The sequence below is a fragment of the Oncorhynchus tshawytscha genome, linkage group LG11 (assembly GCF_018296145.1).
Source record: "Oncorhynchus tshawytscha isolate Ot180627B linkage group LG11, Otsh_v2.0, whole genome shotgun sequence".
In the NCBI taxonomy this organism is placed as follows: domain Eukaryota; kingdom Metazoa; phylum Chordata; class Actinopteri; order Salmoniformes; family Salmonidae; genus Oncorhynchus; species Oncorhynchus tshawytscha.
In genome coordinates this window covers 21,615,161-21,637,575 of record NC_056439.1, presented here as the reverse complement: position 1 = coordinate 21,637,575, position 22,415 = coordinate 21,615,161, and the positions used below count along the sequence as shown (strand labels likewise).

The following is a 22,415-nucleotide window of genomic DNA, read 5'->3' as shown; positions in this document are numbered from 1 at the left end:
ACATTCATTCAAACAGCACTTTACCGCGTTTGCCATCAGCTCTTAGCAATGCTTGAACCATAGCGCTGTTTATGACTTCAAGCCTATCAACTCCCATGATTAGGCTGGCAATACTAATGTGCATATAAGAACATCCAATAGTCAAAGTTATATGAAATACAAATGGTATAGAGAGAAATAGTCAACGCGTCATAATTCCTATAATAATGACAACCTAAAACTTCTTAACTGGGAATATTGAAGACTCATGTTAAAAAGGAACCACCAGCTTTCATATGTTCTCATGTTCTGAGCAAGTAACTTAAACGTTAGCTTTTTTACATGGAACATTTTGCACTTTTACTTTCTTCTCCAACACTGTGTTTTTGCATTATTTAAACCAAATTGAACATGTTTCATTATTTATTTGAGACTAAATTGATTTTATGTATTATATTAAGTTAAAATAAACATTTTCATTGTTCATTCAGTATTGTTGTAATTGTCATAATTACTTACATATGTACAGTATATCACAAAAGTGAGTAAACCCCTCACATTTTTGTAAATATTTGAGTATATCTTTTCATGTGACAACACTGACAATGTAAGTGTACGGCTTGTATAACAGTGTAAATTTGCTGTCCCCTCAAAAATAACTCGACACACAGCCATTAATGTCTAAACCGCTGGCAACAAAAGTGAGTACACCCCTCAGTGAAAATGTCCAAATTGGGCCCAAAGTGTCAATATTTTGTGTGGCCACCATCATTCTCCAGCACTGCCTTAACCCTCTTGGGCATGGAGTTCACTAGAGCTTCACAGGTTGCCACTGGAGTCCTCTTCCACTCCTCCATGACGACATCACGGAGCTGGTGGATGTTAGAGACCTTGCACTCCTCCACCTTCCGTTTGAGGATGCCCCACAGATGCTCAATAGGGTTTAGGTCTGGAGACATGCTTGGCCAGTCCATCACCTTTACCCTCAGCTTCTTTAGCAAGGTAGTGGTCATCTTGGAGGTGTTTTTGGGGTCATTATCATATTGGAATACTGCCCTGCGGCCCAGTCTCCAAAGGGAGGGGATCATGCTCTGCTTCAGTATGTCACAGTACATGTTGGCATTCATGGTTCCCTCAATTAACTGTAGCTCCCCAGTGCCGGCAGCACTCATGCAGCCCCAGACCATGACACTCCCACCACCATGCTTGACTGTAGGCAAGACACACTTGTCTTTGTACTCCTCACCTGGTTGCCGCCACACACGCTTGACACCATCTGAACCAAGTAAGTTTATCTTGGTCTCATCAGACCACAGGACATGGTTCCAATAATCCATGTCCTTAGTCTGCTTGTCTTCAGCAAACTGTTTCCGGGCTTTCTTGTGCATCATCTTTAGAAGAGGCTTCCTTCTGGAACGACAGCCATGCAGACCAATTTGATGCAGTGTACGGCGTATGGTCTGAGCACTGACAGGCTGACCCCCCACCCCTTCAACCTCTGCAGCAATGCTGGCAGCACTCATTAGTCTATTTCCCAAAGACAACCTCTGGATATGACGCTGAGCACGTGCACTCAACTTCTTTGGTCGACCATGGCGAGGCCTGTTCTGAGTGGAACCTGTCCAGTTAAACCGCTGTATGGTCTTGGCCACTGTGCTGCAGCTCAGTTTCAGGGTCTTGGCAATCTTCTTATAGCCCAGGCCATCTTTATGTAGAGCAACAATTATTTTTTTCAGATCCTCAGAGAGTTCTTTGCCATGAGGTGCCATGTTGAACTTCCAGTGACCAGTCAGTATGAGGGAGTGTGAGAGCGATGACACCAAATTTAACACACCTGCTCCCCATTCACACCTGAGACCTTGTAACACTAACGAGTCACATAACACCTCGGAGGGAAAATGGCTAATTGGGCCCAATTTGGACATTTTCACTTAGGGGTGTACTCACTTTTGTTGCCAGCGGTTTAGACATTAATGGCTGTGTGTCGAGTTATTTTGAGGGGACAGCAAATTTACACTATTATACCGTACAAGCTGTACATTCACTACTTTACATTGTAGCAAAGTGTCCTTTCTTCAGTGTTGTCACATGAAAAGATATACTCAAATATTTACAAAAATGTGAGGGGTGTACTCACTTTTGTGATATACTGTATATATAAAAATATCGGTCGATTAATCGCTATCGGCTTTTTTTGGTCCTCCAATAATCAGTATGGTGTTGAAAAATCATACATCGGTCGACCTCTATAATCTTTTTTTAACTAACTTCATTGCACTGACTATGCAAACACACTGGTCTCTACCCACACACACTTACACCCCAACACACACACACACACACTGTTGTTACTGCTCCACATATGCTACTGCTACAGCTCAGTCTCTTATCTATTCTGTTGCCTAGTCACTTTACCCCTACATACTGTGCCTTCGGAAAGAATTCAGACCCCTTGACTTTTTCCACATTTTGTTAGGTTACAGCCTTATTCTAAAATGGAATAAATAGTTTTTTTTCTCAGCAATCTGTACACACAATACCCCATAATGACAAAGCAAAAACAGTTTTTTTTAGAAATGTTTGCTAATTTATTACAAATAAAAAAACGTTAATATCATATTTAAATAAGTATTCAGACCCTTTACTCAGTACATTGTTGAAGCACCTTTGGCAGCGATTACAGCCTCGAGTCTTCTGGGGTATGATGCCAAAAGCTTGGCACAACTGTATTTGGGGAGTTTCTCTCATTCTTCTCTGCAGATTCTCTCAAGCTCTATCAGGTTGGATGGGGAGCGTTGCTGCACAGCTATTTTCAGGTCTCTCCAGAGATGTTTGATCGGGTTCAAGTCCAGGCTCTGGCTGGGCCACTCAAGGACATTCAGAGACTTGTCCCGATGCCACTCCTGCATTGTCTTGGCTGTGTGCTTTGGGTTGTTGTCCTGTTGGAAGGTGAACCTTCCCTCTCAGTCTGAGGTGCTCTGGAGATGGTTTTCATCAAGGATCTCTCTGTACTTTGCTCCGTTCATCTTTGCCTCGATCCTGACTAGTCTCCCAGGCCCTGCCGCTGAAAAACATCCCCACAGCATAATACTGCCACCACCATGCTTCACCGTAGGGATGGTGTCAGGTTTCCTCCAGAAGTGACACTTGTCATTCAGGCCAAAGAGTTCAATCTTGGTTTCATCAGACCAGAGAATCTTGTTTCTCATGATCTGCGAGTCTTTAGGTGCCTTTTGGGAAACTCCAAGTGGGCTGTCATATGCCTTTTACTGAGGAGTGGCTTCCGTCTGGCCACTCTACCATAAAAGCATGATTGGTGGAGTGCTGCAGAGATGGTTGTCCTTCTGGAAGGTTCTCTCCCATCTCCACAGAGGAACTCTAGAGCTCTGTCAGAGTGACCATCGGGTTCTTGGTCACCCACCTGACCAAGGCCCTTCTCCCCCGATTGCTCCGTTTGGCCAGAAGGCCATCTCTAAGAAGAGTCTTGGTGGTTCAAAACTTAATCCATTTAAGAATGATGGAAGCCACTGTGTTCTTGGGAACCTTCAATGCTGCAGAAATTGTTTGGTACCCTTCCCCAGATCTGTGCCTCGACACAATCCTGTCTCGGTGCTCTACTGACAATTCCTTCGACCTCTTACCTTGGTTTTGTTCTGACATGCACAGTCAACTATGGGACCTTATATAGACAGGTGTGTGCCTTTCCAAATCATGTCCAATCAATTGAATTTACCACAGGTGGACTCCAATCAAGTTGTGGAAACATCTCAAGGATGATCAATGGAAACAGGATGCACCTGAGCTCAATTTCGATTGTCATAGCACAGGGTCTCAATACTTATGAAAATAAGGTATTTCATTATTATTATTACTATACATTTTCAAACATTTCTGAAAACCTTCCTTTGTCATTATGGGGTATTTTGTGTAGATTGCTGAGGATTTGTATTTATTTAGACGTTTCCACTTCCCAATAACTGCACTTACAGTTGACCGGTGCAGCTTTGAAATGTTACACACTGACTTGTTGGAAAGGTGGCATCCTATGACAGTGCCACGTTGAATGTCACTGAGCTCTTCAGTAAGGTCATTCTACTGCCAATGTTTGTTTATGGAAATTGCTCGATTTTATACACCTGTCGGCAACAGGTGTGGCTTAAATAGCCAAATCCACTCATTTGAAAGGCTGTCCACACATTTTTGTATATATAGTGTAGCTACATCAATTACCTTGTACCCTTGCACATCGATTCAACAGTGTTACTCTCTACATAGTCATGTTATTTTGACTTTTCATTGTTATTCACTGTTTATTTAGTCCTCATGTCAGTATTTATTGGCTACCCGGTGGTCTACACCTGCTGTATACGGTGCATGTTTCAAATTACATTTTATTTGAAAAGGACCAGTGGGTAAGCATTTCACTGTTAGTCTACACCTACAAATAAAATGGTCTTTACTATACATGAAACCTTGTCATATTGATTACATTCTTGGACTTAAACTTCAAATGTACAGTGTTATTGTCACAGATGGAGATTTAGCCAACAAACAATCAAACTGGACAGTTCTATCTCAATCTCTTCATTTAAAGACTAAATCATGGAGACTTACTGACAGTTGTGGCTGCTTTGCATGATGTATTGTTGTTTCTACCTTCTTGCTGTTGCCTGTGCCCAATAATGTTTGTGCCATGTTTTGTGCTGCTGCCATGTTGTGTTGCTACCATATTGTTGTCATGTTGTGTTGCTACCATGCTATGTTGTCCTAGGTCTCTCTTTATAAAGTGTTGTTTATGTAGTCCATATTTTTATTTAAAATATATATATTTTAATCCCAGCCCCCGTCCCCGCAGGAGGCCTTTTGCCTTTTTGTAGGCCGTCATTGTAAATAAGAATTTGTTCTTAACTGACTTGCCGAGTTAAATAAAGGTTCAATAAAATACATAAAAAATGTTATCAACTTAACTTGGCTAATGTTTTTTTTCTTTATTGCTTTGTAGGGGGTTCAGTCAGGCACACGTCATGTGTGTGCCTTTGTGAGAGAGAAAACACAGGCAGCTTGTAGCCTACATGTGAATGGAAGGATCACAGCTGTCTGTGAGAGGTAGGTGTCACATGCCATGTGTGTCACATGCCATTTTCTCACGTCAACACTAAGGGAACAACACTAGGGAACAGTTCTCCTATATAATCAACTTACAGTTGCAAATATCCTAGCCTTTGTCCATAGGAATCACTGTAACTGCAATTGGGACAGTAATATACTAGTTGTAACCAATTACTTCAAGATGAAGATATGTGGAGTTAACTGCAGGACTAGGCTACTATGAGGGATGAGGATTAATGCTACGAACAACCGCCATGGGGTTGTTCTGCAAGGGGAATAAGCCTGCATGCAATGTTCATGTTTTTGGTTTATGATCAGTGACACACTTCCCTAAATATGTCATGTTTCTGGACTCTATGAGGAGCCAGACAATTATTTCCACTGGAAAGCAATCTGCTGATCATGTAATTTTACCTGTAGATTAACGCTATTTCAATTAGGCCTATATAAACATTATCGTGATATTGCCTGGAAGGTCGCTCGTTGTGTTTGATAGCAAACCTACAAGCTGGTTATAATGGTCTACTACTGATCCTATCCACGCCGGATACATACCTTGTTACTGAGATTCTCTTTATGGTTCCGATCTTTATTCCTTCTCAATTTGATAGATGGCGAGCGGAGAAGATTTTTGATCCGACTCTTTATTGTGGAACCCTCCACCGTCATCATGAAATCTAAATTCTGACTGATCTCAGACATCGGTTGATAGAACTACTACATGAAATCTGGGAACCAGTGGTGATAGCCAGACTAAACCAAATGTTGTTCAGCAAAATAAATACAAAGATAAAATAAACGTTAATTTGCTGTCATGCTTCCTTCTGGTTCAATGCGTTGCGTGTTATGTTGGCATGATGTGTGCGGTTCCCGTTCATTACATGCCCTGGTCTGCCTGGAAAGCTTTTCTACATGATCCGTCCTTCTTGCATTACATTCTGATCCACTGGGAGAGATATTTCTCTGGATGCATTTGGAAAAATTGTCCATGTTCCCAGATTGTCAGCAGTAGTAGCTAGCTACTTCGATGGTCGGGTTCCTGAAGACTGTCAGTCACCCCGCGGCTCCTCGTCTGGTGTCATTGCGTCCTCCGCGATGAGAACTGCCATTGGTGAAACTGGATCTGCGGCACAATACCAGTTCTTGGTTAGCTACTGCAGCTAGCCAAGCTTTCTGCCAATGTCCCAGCTGTCTCTTTCGTCCCCACATTGGGCAAGAAAGATACTGCCGTTAGCTAAACCACATGCTAAAGAAGAATATGCCCAGTGCTATTGCCTACTAGCATGCCATTCAACAACGTTAGCAAGCTAGCTAGGTACTGTAAGCTAACGTTGTGCATAGCCCCCAAGCACGGTCAGTGACATGCCAGCTAGCTAGCTACCTTGCCGCTTCTATCAATCTTTTTCTGTTTATTCCATGCAGGGTTGAATGACAACCGCTTGCGACACTTATATCTGTATTTTACTTTCCCGTTGATGAAGAAGTTTTGGGCAGGACTGTCAGGGCAGACCTCAGTCTCGCCTCGTAGCAAGCGTCAACATTTGACAGTCATCTGTTGATTACTTTGGAAAAGCATTCTGACCCAGATCTCACCAGCAGCAGCTCACCAAGTCAATGTCGCCATCTAGTGGTTGAAATTGTCCCACTCCATTTCATGTGCAGCTCGTCCCTTTAACAGTAAATTGGTTTTAGTACTCTACACTCGAATGCACAATTTGAAAGAAAACAGTTGTTGAAAGCCGCTTTTTATTAATTTATATGTAAACAGAGAATTCTAGTCGCATTGTAAAACTTTTTCGAATATTTTCTTTAAGACTTTAACCTTTTATTTACCTTTTCATCACTGACAAACACATAACTTAAGAGTTTTAGTTTACTTTTTTTTAATACATTACTTAGACCTCAATTTAACAAACATGGCTTTGAAATGACATTGACAATATATTACATCTTTCCCAGACACCAATGATTGCTAGTCTTCGTACCAGTCTTGACAAACATTCCACTCATTGTACTCATGTGCCAAGGGGCTAGTGCTATCCGGGATCCTTGGGACTTCCTACGCGAAACCTCAACCGCATTTTACCGTTCAACTTCGATGGGGGGTAGGGACGTTGAGTTGCTCATTGTCTTTTACATTTGATTTATTTACCCTTTATTTAACTAGGCAAATCCTTTAAGAATAAATTATTATTTACAATGATGGCCTACCCAGGCCAAACCCGGACGACGCTGGGCCAATTGTGCGCTGCCCTATGAGACTCCCAATCACGGCTGGATGTGACACAGCCTGGATTCGAACCAGGGACTCTAGTGACACCACTTGAGATGCATGCCTTAAACCACTGCGCCACTCGGGAGCCCAAAAATATTGCCTGCCGAAACCCGGGATCGAACCAGGGACCTTTAGATCTTCAGTCTAACGCTCTCCCAACTGAGCTATTTCGGCTGGTTATCAAAACTCTCATTACATTGTATCCATAACACGTAGAGACACGACAATATCATTTGAATTATAACAGTCAAAAACAAAAATGTTGCTGTTAGCTAGGAACGTTAATACGTTTTGTAGTTGGTATATTTCGTTTCAGAATTTAGACCCTAGACGCGAGCTAGCCATTTTTGACAGATAGCACACGTTGACTGTGGTAACTAGTGGAAACGGTTTCGTCTTGACAAAAATAAAACGGTTGCTGGAGAAAATAACTGACGAGTTCCAATAGTTGCGTAACCTTTGGAATGAAGGACAGCTGCGAGGTTAATCAAATCAGATCTCCTTGAGCTCTTTTTCAATCCCTTTGGTGCCATTTTCACAAGTATTCGGTGAATTTTAAAAACTTTTTGTACAAAACTGCTTGTAACACATTCGGTCTTGCATTCAAAACCTTTCATTGTGCATTCATTTTGCTTGGAGACATCTTTCACCACATACAGTAACCATTGATACAAAATATAAGTTCACTTTTGAAATATAACAAACATTGGTTTAAATCACCAAAACACAACATTATGATTTCTTCTCAATGTAGTTGGTTTTAACAACCCATTAATCCAATGGCAAAAAAAAATGCAAGACACATGTTTCAAAATTGCCCCTTGAAGGGCTGACAGTAATATGCTCCAGTACATTGCAGTTTTCACCGGCTTTTCACTTGCACTACCCATCAAAATTGACTGAAAATCAAATGTGCATTTTTTTCTATCCCATGTGTGGGCAAACAAGGTGTGCAGACATCTTCCACAATCATATGGTAACCATGTATTGCATTTTAAAGTATCGTAATGTTCTTGTGTGGCTCAGCTGTGAATGACACTAGTAACAACAGGGTTTGATTTTAAGCATTTACTGTAGTCACTTTGGATGAAAGAATCTGCTACATAAATGGCAGGGAACATAGTATACTCCTGGCCAATGCAATTTTACTGTAGTAAAGCAGTGTGAAAAACCCCCAACGCCAATAAGAAGAGACTTGCTTAGGCCAAGAAACATGAGAAGCACCGTGAAGCATGGAGGTGGTGGTGTGATGGTGCTTTGCTGGTGACATGGTCTGTGATTTATTTTGAATTCAAGGCACACTTAGCCATGCTGGTTATCATTTGTTTTTCACCTCCAGACTGTGTAAGGACTATTTGGCCAAGGAAAAGCAGCCTTCAAGTACTCAGCATATGTTGGAACTCCTTCAAGACTGTTGGAAAAGCATTGCAGGTAAAGCTGGTTGAGAGAATGCCAAGAGTGTGCAAAGCGGTCATCAAGGCAAAGGGTGGCTACTTTGAAGAACCTAAAATATATTTTGATATGTTTAAAAACATTTTTGGTTACTACATGCTTCCATTCCATTTACTTGCTATATTGTATTTACTTCGTCACCATGACCTTTTTTTTTGTTGCCTTTACCTCCCTTATCTCACATTTGCTCACATCGTACAAAGACTTGTTTATACTGTATTATTGACTGTATGTTTGTTTTTTCTCCATGTGTAACTCTGTCGTTGTATATGTCGAACTGCTTTGCTTTATCTTGGCCAGGTCGCAATTGTAAATGAGAACTTGTTCTCAACTTGCCTACCTGGTTAAATAAAGGTGAAATAAATCAAATAAAATGTGTTATTTCATGACTATTATTCTACAATGTAGAAAATATTAAAAATAAAGAAAACTGAGTAGGGTGTGTGCAAACTTTTGACTGGTACTGTATATAAGTCTGGTATATATTTGTATACTTTACAAACATACAATTCCATTCTATAGACTTCAAAATCTGTATATAGTAGACAAACCAAAATAGTTAGTCAATTGATGATGTTTTTAAAAAACTGCCTTTTTGATGATCTGTTTTGAGTCTTGTATTATGAGTTGTGAAAATGTACCATATACTTGTAAAAATGTCACCAAAACAAATAAATGATTGAAGAAGAAAAAACAGATGTAATATGAATATTCTAAGAAAGCCCAGTCTCTGGAGTGGAATGTAATATCTGAACAGACTGGTAACCAGGCTAAATGCATGCATCATTTGCCTACATTTTCTCTGCATCACTCTAGCAGCAGACCGCAGACAAAATGCATCTAAAAGCACATCTCAGCTCAGTTGGACTACACTGACTGAAGGAGGTCCTCCAAAATGTTTCTTTCCACTCCATGCATAATTACCCCAACAGACTCTACAACCAACAGACTCTAATGCTTTACTGACCAGCTCCCAAAGCCCCTCTTGGATGTGGAAAATAAAGGGATCCAGAATAGCATTGAGGCAGTAGAGTAACTGGGATGACTCCACTAGGAGGTTCACAACATTGGCCACCCTACACGTATTAGTGTGGTCATACAACGTGAAGAAGATGATGCATGCTATAATATGGAGCAACTGCCCTGGTACCCAGCACACAAAGAAATTGGCTATGAAAACTGCAATCAGCCAGATGGTCTTGTCCCCCCGGCCTTGCATGTTGCCTGCAGCCCACTGCTGCCGCGAATGCCTCATCCGGGCTATAATCTTCACATAGGAAGGGATGATGAGGAACAAGGGAACAGACACCTGCACAGAGTAGTAGGATAACAGATTGTAGGTGGCTGTGCTGTACCTGAACCTTGAGGTCACCACAGTTCCACAGTAGCGGATGCCGCTCTTCCGCTCCCTGTAGTTGATGTTAGGATAGCTTAGGTAAATGAGCAGGATGGTAATGGCCCATAGGAGCAGTGAGACCAGGGCAGCGTTGCGGGGGGTGCGGACCATCCGTGACTCGAGTGGGAAGACAATAGCCAGGAAGCGGTCGGTGCTGACAACACAGATAAACATGGTGCTGGAGGTCAGACCTACAAAGTGGAGTATGTTACTCAGGATGCACAGTGAACTGCCCATGCTCCAGTCATAGTTCTCACTTACATAGATAGCCCTGGGCGGTATGGAGGCCAGGTACGCTAGGTCACACAGAGCTAGGTTCAGTACTCCGATGGAGCCGATACTCCAAGGTCGAGACGGTTTGAGGCAGATCACCAGGCTACAGACGTTTCCAAAGATACCGAGCAGTGAGAGGGTATGGTAGAATGGAGGAATGATGGTTGCAGCGTAGTTGCGGGTTGAGCTGCAGTCCTCGAAGGGGACTAAGGGCAGGGAAAGGTCTTCAATAATTGACCATGTGCTGTTTTTTCGCAATAACCAGCTGGGGACGGAGTCCTTTTCAGACATGTTCTTTTCAACAGAGTTCCTGTATCAACTGATAATTGAACAAATGTGTCAGATCAAACAATTACAAATTCAAATCATCAGTCAAATCACAATTTATAATAAAATAGCAATACACTGGGGAAGACATACTCTAGAGTAATATTCTCATTTCTGATATGAAATCACACTTTTGTAACAATAACAAGGATAATAAATGTCTTCATTCTAACATTCATAAACAACTTTGAGCAAACTTTCAGACAACGTAGAAGAAATAACTGAAACATGTATAATAAAACTGAAGTCACATGGAGATAGTTCTGATCAAAACTTACCCTTGAAGAACGCAGCTGTACTTGAGAGAACCTTTTAAGTGTTCTGCAACTTTGTTCCCAGCTTTTTATCACACCATGGCATCATTACTTCACAAGATCATGGCTACGTCCCAAATCGCACCCCATTCCCTTTACAGCGCACTACTTTTGGCCGGGGCCCATAGGGCTTTGGTCAGAAATAGTGCACTATATAGGAAATGGGGTGCCATTTGGGATATGCTTTTGCTACGAATTCAATTTCGCATGGGAAATTAAAGATATTGCCCGGTAATGAATAAGGTCATTAGTTTGCAATTAGATCCCATGGGTCAATTGGGAAAATGTCAGAGCTCTCTCTTCCCACATATTTAAAAAGGGCAAATGAAACCAACATGAGAAGATTACTTAGCGTTTTAACGATCAGCTACCCATGCATGTTCTTTCACAATATTCCTGTAATACCTTTTCATATATGTTCAAAGTAATATGTACAGTTACAGTAAGTCACTCAATCTTTAGAGTAATATTACTGTTCAAATCATATAACACAATGTAACTGCGTCAGAAATGTATATCTAGGCAGCCCACGTTCATTGTTAGATTTTATTTCAAGGAGTCTTCATTTCTCTTATGCCAACATCCTAAACATAACGGTTATTGACACCATATAAAAATATCAGAAATACCTTTACAAAAACAACTCCATTATCAGAAGAAGAAAAACAGTCTTAAAAGTGGGAAAAAAAACCGAATTATTTACATGGCCTATTATTATAAAAACATGTATTTTATACTTTATACAGAAATTAAATCTACACTTCATGCTTCTAGCAAAGAAAAGTATTGATGCTGTTTAACAAGAGGGTTGGCTTTTAATTCTGCAAGCTTACCTCTTAGCAGCATAAAAATAATTACAGCAAATGTATTTCCCCCAATTTAACAAATGGCAAATGGCACGCTATTCCCAATTGGCACCCTATTCCCTAATAAAGTGCACTATTTTTGACCAAAAGTAGTGCACTATATAGGGAACAGTGTTCCATTTGGGACAGCCTTCTCTACTCCTATTATATAGTGAATGTCAGGGTCCGATTATTACATACATCACTAAACAAGTAAAGCTGCTCTTAAAAAGGTCACAAGGACTGCAGATTCAATGACCTATTCATCCTACAGAGACCTATTAGGATATTGCTTATTAAGTTTAGGTTGAGATTTGTCTGCAGTGCACACAGTGGTTAGTGTAGCAAACAGCGTGCCAGACAAAAACAGATGAAATGTCCCTTAACCTTTAAGGCTTAATTCACTACGACCGAGAACCTTCCTTGCAACAAACACAAAGATATGGCAGACAGGGCCTACTCTACTCCAATATGGAGACAGGGCCTCTGAAACAGTCATATACACTCAACAGTACAGTATAGTACTATGAACACAAACAGCATCAGCACTATCGGCTATCTGTCTACAGATCATCTTTCTCTGATGGTAGATATATACTCTAAAGCCAGAACATACTGGACACCCTTAAAATGTTGAGTTCCTGGTAGCTTAATATTATGCGAAATTCACTGCATCTCCTCTTTAAAATAAGGGGAAGAAAAGCAACAGATCGGGGTCCGTTTTTAAGCTTATTCCTTATGATCTAAAAGGCTAAACTGATTCTAGATACACTACGTGACCAAAATGACAAACCTTAACCCTTATAAGTATGCATATACATGCTCTCCTACATACAAACATACCCTCATACACTACATGACCAAAGGTATGTGGACATCTGCTCGTCGAACATCTCATTCCAAAATCATGGGCATTAATATGGAGTTGGTCCCCCCTTTGCTGCAATAACAGCCTCCACTCTTCTGAGAAAGCTTTATTTTATATATATATATATTTTAATGTAACCTTTATTTAGGCAAGTCAGTTAAGAACAAATTCTTAATTTACAATGACGGCCTACCCCGGCCAACGCTGGGCCAAATGTGTGCCGCCCTATGGGACTTCCAACCATGGCCGGATGTGATACAGCCTGGATTCGAACCAGGGTCTGTAGTGACGACCTCTTGCACAGAGATGCAGTGCCTTCGCCCGCTGCACCACTCAGGAGCCCAACTAGATGTTGGAACATTGCTGCAGGGACAGGAAAGGGCCTTCCCCAAACTGTTGCCACAAAGTTGGAAGCACAGAAGAATGTCATTGTATGCTGTAGCGATAAGATTTCCCTTCACTGGAACTAAGAAGCCTAGCCCGAATCATGAAAAACAGCCCCAGACTACTATTCCTCCTCCACCAAACTATGCAATGGGGTAGGTAGCGTTCTCCTGGCATCCGCCAAACCAGATTAGTCCGTCGGACTGCCAGATAGTGAAGCGTGATTCATCGCTACAGAGAACGTGTTTCCACTGCTGCAGAGTCCAAAGCGGCAAGTTTTACACCACTCCAGCGGACACTTGGCATTGCGCATGGTGATCTTTGGTTGGGGTGCAGCTGCTCGGCCATGAAAACTAATTTTATGAAGCTCCTAACGAACAGTTATTGTGCTGACATTGCTTTCAGAGGCCGTTTGGAACTCAGTAGTGAGTGTTGCAGCCGAGGACTGATTATATTTACACGCAACGCGCTACAGCGGTCCTGTTTGAGCTTGTGTGGCCTAACACTTCATAGCTGAGCCGTTGTTGCTCCTAGACGTTACCACTTCACAATAACAGCACTTAGTTGACTGGGGCAGCTCTAGCAGGGCAGAAATTTGACAAACTGACTTGTTGGAAAGGTGGCATCCTGTGACGGTGCCACGTTGAAAGTCACTGAGCTCTTAAGGCCATTCTACTGCCAATGTTTGTCAATGGAGATTGCATGGTTGTGTGCTCGATTTTATACATTTGCACCAACTGGTGTGGCTGAAATAGCCAAATCGACTAATTTGAAGAGAAAAACATGACTCCTGACTGTCAGAACAGTGTCATGTCAGTCTGCATTTCAAGTCAATATAATGTATATATTGATACAAACAAACATCTTTGGATATCCAATAGGCACGTTAGGTAGTGCCGCTTATAAAACAAAACAAATGTGCAGAAGACATAAATAAAAACAGTTTTTTACAAGGATCTCAAAGGCCCTGTGTTTTAGATATATTTACACACTGAGGTTGGATTAATACTGTGAAATTGTGAAAATTCTGATCATGCGCTTTTAGTGTAAGAGTGGTTTGAATATACATTTCTACCCATTTTGGTAGGATGGTGTTTTGGCCTGCCTGTTGACGTCACCAGGAAATAAATAAGTTAATATACCAATAACCGCTCGTTTTCCCCTAGCAAATTTGCATAAGAAATTGCTCTTTGCTAAGAAACTATTTTTGACCCTGTTAACTGAAAACAATCATTGTAAGCTACTTAAATGTTACCAAGAAATTATTTGACAGAGATAAAAACGGCTACATTGTACCTTTAAATGTAGTTATCCCTGATTGGTTGAGCCACATAAGGGTCATATTTATTACAGCACATCGTGGTGAAACTTTTTGCAACAGAAAAACAAAAATGAACATTTCTTATTGGACAAGTTCAGGTAGAAGTACAACCCTGTTTCAGTCAGTTTGGTGACAAATGATTACGACCCATGTGAGTAAGGGTCTTGAGGAGAGATGGCTACAACATTGACCCCGAGTTAGTTAGTGCTTAGTTCTACGTCTGAGGGTTGCTCTTTAGTCCTAGTGGGGCTAGCCTCGGCATTGGCCTCATCTGCAGTAGCGGGGGCGGGGCTAGGGCATCCCCCGGCATATCATTGGTCTCCAGCACCTTGGCCACGCCAACTTTCATCTGCAGCAGTGGAGGCGGGGTCAATGCCTTTTGAAGTACACCGTGACCTTTTGCAGTGCATGTTGGTCCTTGTGGGCTGTGCCCATTGACAATCGGAGCAGGAGCAGAACCTGTGTCTGATGGTTTCTCGTTGGATCCAGAACCCACTTTAAGGTCCTCTGCCTGTGGCACTGGCAGGCCTGGGCCTTTGGAAGCCTCATCCTGGCCTTGTCTCTCTTTCAGCCCCAGAAGGTCCTCGTCAAGTCTCAGAAACAAGGGGCTGAGGGAGCGCTCGTCATCTCCATCTCTGATGATTTCCTTCTCTGCCTGCGGTGGTGGTGGTGAGGACCGGTCCGTACCAACCTCCCCAGGCTCAGTGGCTGGTTTGTGGGTGACCACTGGAAGACCACTGGGGCTGATGTTGTCTGTGGTCATCTGCTGGTTGAGGAAGACGATCTCGTTGAGGAGAGACGTCAGACTCTCGTCTTCAACGTCACCTTCTTCGTTGTCTTCGTCCTCCTCATCCGAGTTCCTGTCTGCGTCGTTGATCTTTACACCGTCTCCAGAGTGGTCCAGCTGCTTCCCCAGCACCTCCCCGTCCTCCAGTCCACTTCCCTTCACTGGAGATGGCCTCCTCGGAGCCCCCCCTGCCACACATGGAGGGGCTTTGACCAATGAAATCACATTGGCGATATGAGGACCTGAAAAATAGGAAACAAAATAAAGGTTTTGTCTCAATGGCATAACATTCAGCTAACCTAATCAGATTCATAGATATCTACATCCAAGCGGTAAAAACGTGTCGGAAGTTACCTCCCCTGTTGAGGATATTACGAGGTGGAGTGAGAGAAATGGGTTGTGACATTGAGGGGATACAGATGGTAACTGAAGCGACACCTAAAAAAAGAAATTTAAGAAGAATCAGAATCAGAAATCAACAAAAAAAGTGGTATGCAACTTTGAGTACATTGAGTCACTGAAAGCCTACCTGGTATTAGAGACTGTTGCATTTCGATTCCAGTGACGCGTCCTACCGGCAGCAGAGAACTGGCAGGCTGCATTGGGCTCTTAGTGATCCCCTGCTGAGATGGTATCACTCCCCCCACTATAGACAGCATTTGAGGAGGGAGAAACCGAGCATGAACAGGTGGGGAATCTGTTGGGGAGGCAGAAAAACAAAATGCAAATTATTGACAGTGCTTTATTTCTTCCCATGGAAGTTCAGTCTCTAGATCTGCAGTCAGCCTGACCCATTTGGTGCAGCTAGGACAGCCACACGGTCAGAGGGAGGGGTGACTTACCTAGGGGAGGTTGTGGTTTCCTGCGAGACAGGATGTTAGGTCTTGTCCTTTCACCTGGAGAACGACACGTTGAGAGGGGTTTCCTGGAGGGTGGGGAGATGATGGGACTTGTCTTGGGTTGTTTGGGTGCAGGCTGTGGGGGGATAGAGTGTGGGACAGGGGTGGGTACCACCTTTAACTTCAGACCGGGAGCCAGGGATTTTGGCTTAGGCTGTTGAGTGCTGCTGGGTGAGATGGCTTTATTGGGTAAGAATGATGACGAGGGGGCTGAGGACGCCGCTCTCAGCTTCCCTTTGAACATCACGTCCATGTTCTTCTGTTTGGTAGAGATGTCCTGAAGTTTCCTGAGGATGAGCTCCTCTGTCTTTCCTGTAGAGAGAGACAGCAGGCCAGTGTTACCGGAGGAAGAGACTGGAGAGGAGAGGATAGTCAAATGTAAGGCCCATTACCAGATTTCTGGGAGATTTTCTTGATATAAGCAGCTCGTTCTTCGGTCAGCGCACTCTTCAGTTTTTCCAGGCGTTCGCATTTGTCTCTCAGGTCAATGACTTGTTTTCGGGCCTGTTAAATAACAGACAATACTTGGTATCATTTAGTGAAGAGGTTACTGACTAAATAAAACTTGATGCAGTTCTGGGAGGTACTGTATGTCACAAGGCAGCGTCAATGAATTAGTCTGCTAACTTCCCTGAATATGACAATCATTTCCTAAACAAAAGCATCAAGAAAAATTGAAATGGCCATAGCTTATTTTACTTAACACTCACAACAATCAATATTGAAAGTCTCACTCCAGTCTCCTTTTCAGCTCATTGATCACCTAATTTACTTAACAAAATGCACATCTTAATAAGTGGTCCAAGTTTCATCATGACATGGCAGAAGAGGGGTGAGCTTTTCCTCGTTTGTTCTCTACTGCTCCTCTGTTGTTCCTCAAGCAAGGAGGGAGGCCGATGACATCACGAATCCCCATCAGACCAACTCCTTGAAGTTTGCAGTTGTGTCCCAAAAATATATATAATTTGGCGTAAAACTTTTTTTTTTTCTTTACTGGAAATGTTTTTTCAACAGTAAAAGTTTTTAAAAGTAAAACATTTATTTAAAAAAAAATTAAAAATAAAATCGCTGGAGGACGTATAAGTTTGATTAAAGTTGTATCATGTTTATTATGTTTTATTGAACCTTTATTTAACAAGGCAAGTCAGTTGAGAACAAATTCTTATTTACAATGACGCCCTACACCGGCTAAACCCTCCCTTAACCCGGACTCCAAATCACGGCCAGTTGTTCGATCCTGGGCCGTATCACCAGTCTGGAGTGACACCTCTAGCACTGAGATGTAGTGCCTTAAGACCGCAGTGCCACTTGGGAGTAATGTAATGGCATCCATGTAATGTGGATGCCTACACCACCGATTGAAATGTACCGTATGGCATGGTAAATCATGTGATACAAGAGTTCTCTGGAGAGCGTAGGCAAGCTCTGAGGTGTTATGGGTCCTATGGGCACTGGTCAAAAGTAGTGCACTATATAGGGAACAGGGTGCCATTTGGGATGCATCGGTAGTCTTACCTGCCCTAGGATGAAAACATTAGTAGGTGTCGGGTTGCCAAGGTCCAAAGTCTCTATCAGGGCTTTAAAGCTCTTCCGAAACTCAGCACAGCGTTGTCTCTCATATTTGTTGTGCAAGTCCCAGTGCTAATGGCAACATTGAACCAAAAACACCGCAAATTACAACCATGGACACTGAAATCACAGCATAACCATATTTGAAGGAAGGAATAAAAGGTCGTTCCACCTCTTTAGTGCGTTTTTCCTTCAATTGTGGAGTGGTGTTCTTCTTTGCATTGTCCTCCACACTCTCAATGTCCACAGGCTCATCCTCTAGCAAGCTTTCCTCCACATCCTGAAAGACAGAGGAGTCGTAACGAGATAAAGAAAACGGTAAAAAAAGACAATTCTCAAGGGAAGAGATCTAATCAACAGAAACCGAATAATCAATTATTTCTTACACTGATGGTATTGATGACGTGCCCTTTAGCGCTGTAGTTTTTGTCGTCGTCAACGTCAGAATCCTCGGTCTCATCTGAGGAGTTGTCGGTTTTCTCGTCCTCCGTGTCCTCCAGAAGGTCCACCACCTCATCCCTGTCCTCCTCCGTTTCTGCTGTCACTCCTCCCATGCTCTTACCTCCCTGAGCCTCTTCTGTGGTCCTCTTTGACAGGGGACCAGGCCTTGGCCTCTGCTCAGACTCACCGCAGGTGGAGACAACTGAGGAAGACGAGACAGCAGAGGAGACTTTCCCTTCTTTCTTCCAGTTGATGTGCAGCTTCTCGATCTTCTGCTGGGAACCGATGTACTTGATGTTCGTCAGTATCTGTTCCTCAGACTCTCCTGTGGAGGAAACACGTTGGTTGAATGTACAATCAATCAGTCAAATGCATTCATCCACAAAGACCTTCTTTTTTTTTTTTACATTAGTTGTCGCAAACCCACAGAATACAGAATGTTGACATGTTACATGAGGAGAGAGGAAGTACATAAGAGGAAATGGAGAGGTGGGGTCAAATGTAATGTCCATTATTACCAGTTAACTGGGACATCTTCTTGACGTGAACTGCTCTCTCCATGGTCAGCGAACTCCTCAGCTTCTCCACATTGGTGCTTTTCTTTGTCAATACCTGGATCTCCTCCTTGGCCTGGTTAAATAACAGAGTTGACTTGTTATCTATTGAGGATGGTTGCTTCAACGAAAACAAAACTAGAGCGCCGCTCTGATAGGCCACAATAACAAAATACACAAATAATACCTTTTATGAGTCCCAAATCGCAACCTATTCCATATACAGTGGGGCAAAAAAGTATTTAGTCAGCCACCAATTGTGCAAGTTCTCCCACTTAAAAGGATGAGGCCTGTAATTTTCATCATAGGTACACTTCAACTATGACAGACAAAATGAGATTGTAGGATTTTGTAGGACATGGTAGGATTTTTTATGAATTTATTTGCAAATTATGGTGGAAAATAAGTATTTGGTCAATAACAAAAGTTTATCTCAATACTTTGTTATATACCGTTTGTTGGCCCATTCCTCCATGCAGATCTCCTATAGAGCAGTGATGTTTTGGGGCTGTTGCTGGGCAACACAGACTTTCAACTCCCTCCAAAGATTTTCTATGGGGTTGAGATCTGGAGACTGGCTAGGCCACTCCAGGACCTTGAAATGCTTCTTACGATTCAGAGCTGGTCATGGGTGCACCTCAGCCACGCTCAAGGTCCTAAACGATATCTTAACCGCCATCGATAAGAAACATTACTGTGCAGCCGTATTCATTGATCTGGCCAAGGCTTTCGACTCTGTCAATCACCACATCCTCATCGGCAGACTCGACAGCCTTGGTTTCTCAAATGATTGCCTCGCCTGGTTCACCAACTACTTCTCTGATAGAGTTCAGTGTGTCAAATCGGAGGGTCTGCTGTCCGGACCTCTGGCAGTCTCTATGGGGGTGCCACAGGGTTCAATTCTTGGACCGACTCTCTTCTCTGTATACATCAATGAGGTCGCTCTTGCTGCTGGTGAGTCTCTGATCCACCTCTACACAGACGACACCATTCTGTATACTTCCGGCCCTTCTTTGGACACTGTGTTAACAACCCTCCAGGCAAGCTTCAATGCCATATAACTCTCCTTCCGTGGCCTCCAATTGCTCTTAAATACAAGTAAAACTAAATGCATGCTCTTCAACCGATCGCTACCTGCACCTACCCGCCTGTCCAACATCACTACTCTGGACGGCTCTGACTTAGAATACGTGGACAACTACAAATACTTAGGTGTCTGGTTAGACTGTAAACTCTCCTTCCAGACCCATATCAAACATCTCCAATCCAAAGTTAAATCTAGAATTGGCTTCCTATTTCGCAACAAAGCATCCTTCACTCATGCTGCCAAACATACCCTTGTAAAACTGACCATCCTACCAATCCTCGACTTTGGCGATGTCATTTACAAAATAGCCTCCAATACCCTACTCAACAAATTGGATGCAGTCTATCACAGTGCAATCCGTTTTGTCACCAAAGCCCCATATACTACCCCCCATTGCGACCTGTACGCTCTCGTTGGCTGACCCTCGCTTCATACTCGTCGCCAAACCCACTGGCTCCATGTCATCTACAAGACCCTGCTAGGTAAAGTCCCCCCTTATCTCAGCTCGCTGGTCACCATAGCATCTCCCACCTGTAGCACACGCTCCAGCAGGTATATCGCTCTAGTCACCCCCAAAACCAATTCTTTCTTTGGCCGCCTCTCCTTCCAGTTCTCTGCTGCCAATGACTGGAACGAACTACAAAAATCTCTGAAACTGGAAACACTTATCTCCCTCACTAGCTTTAAGCACCAACTGTCAGAGCAGCTCACAGATTACTGCACCTGTACATAGCCCACCTATAATTTAGCCCAAACAACTACCTCTTTCCCAACTGTATTTAATTTATTTAGCTCCTTTGCACCCCATTATTTTTATTTCTACTTTGCACATTCTTCCATTGCAAAACTACCATTCCAGTGTTTTACTTGCTATATTGTATTTACTTTGCCACCATGGCCTTTTTTGCCTTTACCTCCCTTCTCACCTCATTTGCTCACATTGTATATAGACTTGTTTATACTGTATTATTGACTGTATGTTTGTTTTACTCCATGTGTAATTCTGTGTCGTTGTATCTGTCGAACTGCTTTGCTTTATCTTGGCCAGGTCGCAATTGTAAATGAGAACTTGTTCTCAACTTGCCTACCTGGTTAAATAAAGGTAAAATAAAAATAAAATAAATAAAAACGAAGCCACTCCTTCGTTGCCCGGGCGGTGTGTTTGGGATCGTCATGCTGAAAGACCCAGCCACGTTTCATCTTAAATGCCCTTGCTGATGGAAGGAGGTTTTCACTCAAAATCTCACGATACATGGCCCCATTCATTCTTTCCTTTACACGGATCAGTTGTCCTGGTCCCTTTGCAGAAAAACAGCCCCAAAGCATGATGTTTCCACCCCCATGCTTCACAGTAGGTATGGTGTTCTTTGGATGCAACTCAGTATTCTTTGTCCTCCAAACACGACGAGTTGAGTTTTTACCAAAAAGTTATATTTTGGTTTCGTCTGACCATATGACATTCTCCCAATCTTCTTCTGGATCATCCAAATGCTCTCTAGCAAACTTCAGACGGGCCTGGACATGTACTGGCTTAAGCAGGGGGACACGTCTGGCACTGCAGGATTTGAGTCCCTGGCAGAGTAGTGTGTTACTGATGGTAGGCTTTGTTACTTTGGTCCCAGCTCTCTGCAGGTCATTCACTAGGTCCCCCTGTGTGGTTCTGGGATTTTTGCTCACCGTTCTTGTGATCATTTTGACCCCACGGGGTGAGATCTTGCGTGGAGCCCCAGATCGAGGGAGATTATCAGTGGTCTTGTATGTCTTCCCCATTTCCTAATAATTGCTCCCACAGTTGATTTCTTCAAACCAAGCTGCTTACCTATTGCAGATTCAGTCTTCCCAGCCTGGTGCAGGTCTACAATTTTGTTTCTGGTGTCCTTTGACAGCTCTTTGGTCTTGGCCATAGTGGAGTTTGGAGTGTGACTGTTTGAGGTTGTGGACAGGTGTCTTTTATACGGATAACAAGTTCAAACAGGTGCCATTAATACAGGTAACGAGTGGAGGACAGAGGAGCCTCTTAAAGAAGAAGTTACAGGTCTGTGAGAGCCAGAAATCTTGCTTGTTTGTAGGTGACCAAATACTTATTTTCCACCATAATTTGCAAATAAATAAATTAAAAATCCTACAATGTGATTTTCTGGAGAGAAAAAAACTAATTTTGTCTGTCATAGTTGAAGTGTACCTATGATGAAAATTACAGGCCTCTCTCATCTTTTTAAGTGGGAGAACTTGCACAATTGGTGGCTGACTAAATACTTTAGTGCCATAGGGCTCTGGTCAAAAGTAAAGCTGGTACTTGCTAGGGACCTCACAATATGATATTATCACAGTACTTAGGTGCTGATACTATATGTATTGTGATTCTAACTATTCTTTATGTATTGCGATTCTAACTATTCTATATGTATTGTGATTCTAACTATTCTATATGTATTGCGATTTGATACTTGGATTTTATTATGATTTGATGTTCCAAACATATTGCTCACTATATGTCTGCTGCAGAGAGACAAGAGAGAGCCATCGGTCATGGAA

At 42.6% G+C, this 22,415-nt stretch overlaps 3 protein-coding genes and 1 non-coding gene across 6 annotated transcripts in view; all 4 read right to left on the bottom strand.

Moving 5' to 3' along the window:
- The window catches only part of mapkbp1 (mitogen-activated protein kinase binding protein 1), a 75,175-nt gene extending 68,536 nt beyond the window's left edge, over positions 1–6,639 (bottom strand). The window contains exon 1 of the mRNA XM_024438093.2: positions 5,644–6,639. Within this exon, the coding sequence (XP_024293861.2) occupies positions 5,644–5,790 (147 nt within the window). The 5' untranslated portion in view covers positions 5,791–6,639. The remainder of the gene's footprint in view (positions 1–5,643) is intronic.
- An 825-nt stretch (positions 6,640–7,464) lies between these two features.
- Positions 7,465–7,537, bottom strand: trnaf-gaa. Its single transcript has one exon. It is a non-coding gene; the product is annotated as a tRNA-Phe (tRNA).
- A 2,069-nt stretch (positions 7,538–9,606) lies between these two features.
- LOC112262445 (type-1 angiotensin II receptor A) lies at positions 9,607–10,775 on the bottom strand. The gene is made up of 2 exons (XM_024438092.1): positions 9,783–10,775; positions 9,607–9,627 (listed from the first exon to the last, which is right to left on the bottom strand). Exons 1-2 carry the CDS (start codon positions 10,773–10,775, stop codon positions 9,607–9,609), a joined length of 1,014 nt encoding a protein of 337 aa, XP_024293860.1.
- A 3,740-nt stretch (positions 10,776–14,515) lies between these two features.
- Positions 14,516–22,415, bottom strand: part of mgaa (MAX dimerization protein MGA a) — a 34,794-nt gene continuing 26,894 nt past the window's right edge. For all 3 annotated transcript variants that reach the window (XM_024437028.2, XM_024437029.2, XM_042329905.1), the window contains 9 exons: positions 18,758–18,869; positions 18,185–18,564; positions 17,971–18,078; positions 17,745–17,870; positions 16,622–16,733; positions 16,173–16,541; positions 15,860–16,027; positions 15,685–15,768; positions 14,516–15,572 (listed from right to left, as the gene is read on the bottom strand). In XM_024437028.2, the coding sequence (XP_024292796.1) occupies positions 14,758–15,572; positions 15,685–15,768; positions 15,860–16,027; positions 16,173–16,541; positions 16,622–16,733; positions 17,745–17,870; positions 17,971–18,078; positions 18,185–18,564; positions 18,758–18,869 (2,274 nt within the window). In that variant the 3' untranslated portion in view covers positions 14,516–14,757. The remainder of the gene's footprint in view (positions 15,573–15,684; positions 15,769–15,859; positions 16,028–16,172; positions 16,542–16,621; positions 16,734–17,744; positions 17,871–17,970; positions 18,079–18,184; positions 18,565–18,757; positions 18,870–22,415) is intronic.

Coding starts and splice junctions, on each gene's coding strand:
- LOC112262445 (XM_024438092.1), bottom strand. CDS start 10,775: ATGTCTGAAAAGGACTCCGTCCCCAGCTGGTTATTGCGAAAAAACAGC. Junction 9,628..9,782: donor AAGAGGGGCTTTGGGAGCTG/GTCAGTAAAGCA, acceptor GTCTGCTGCTAG/AGTGATGCAGAGAAAATGTA.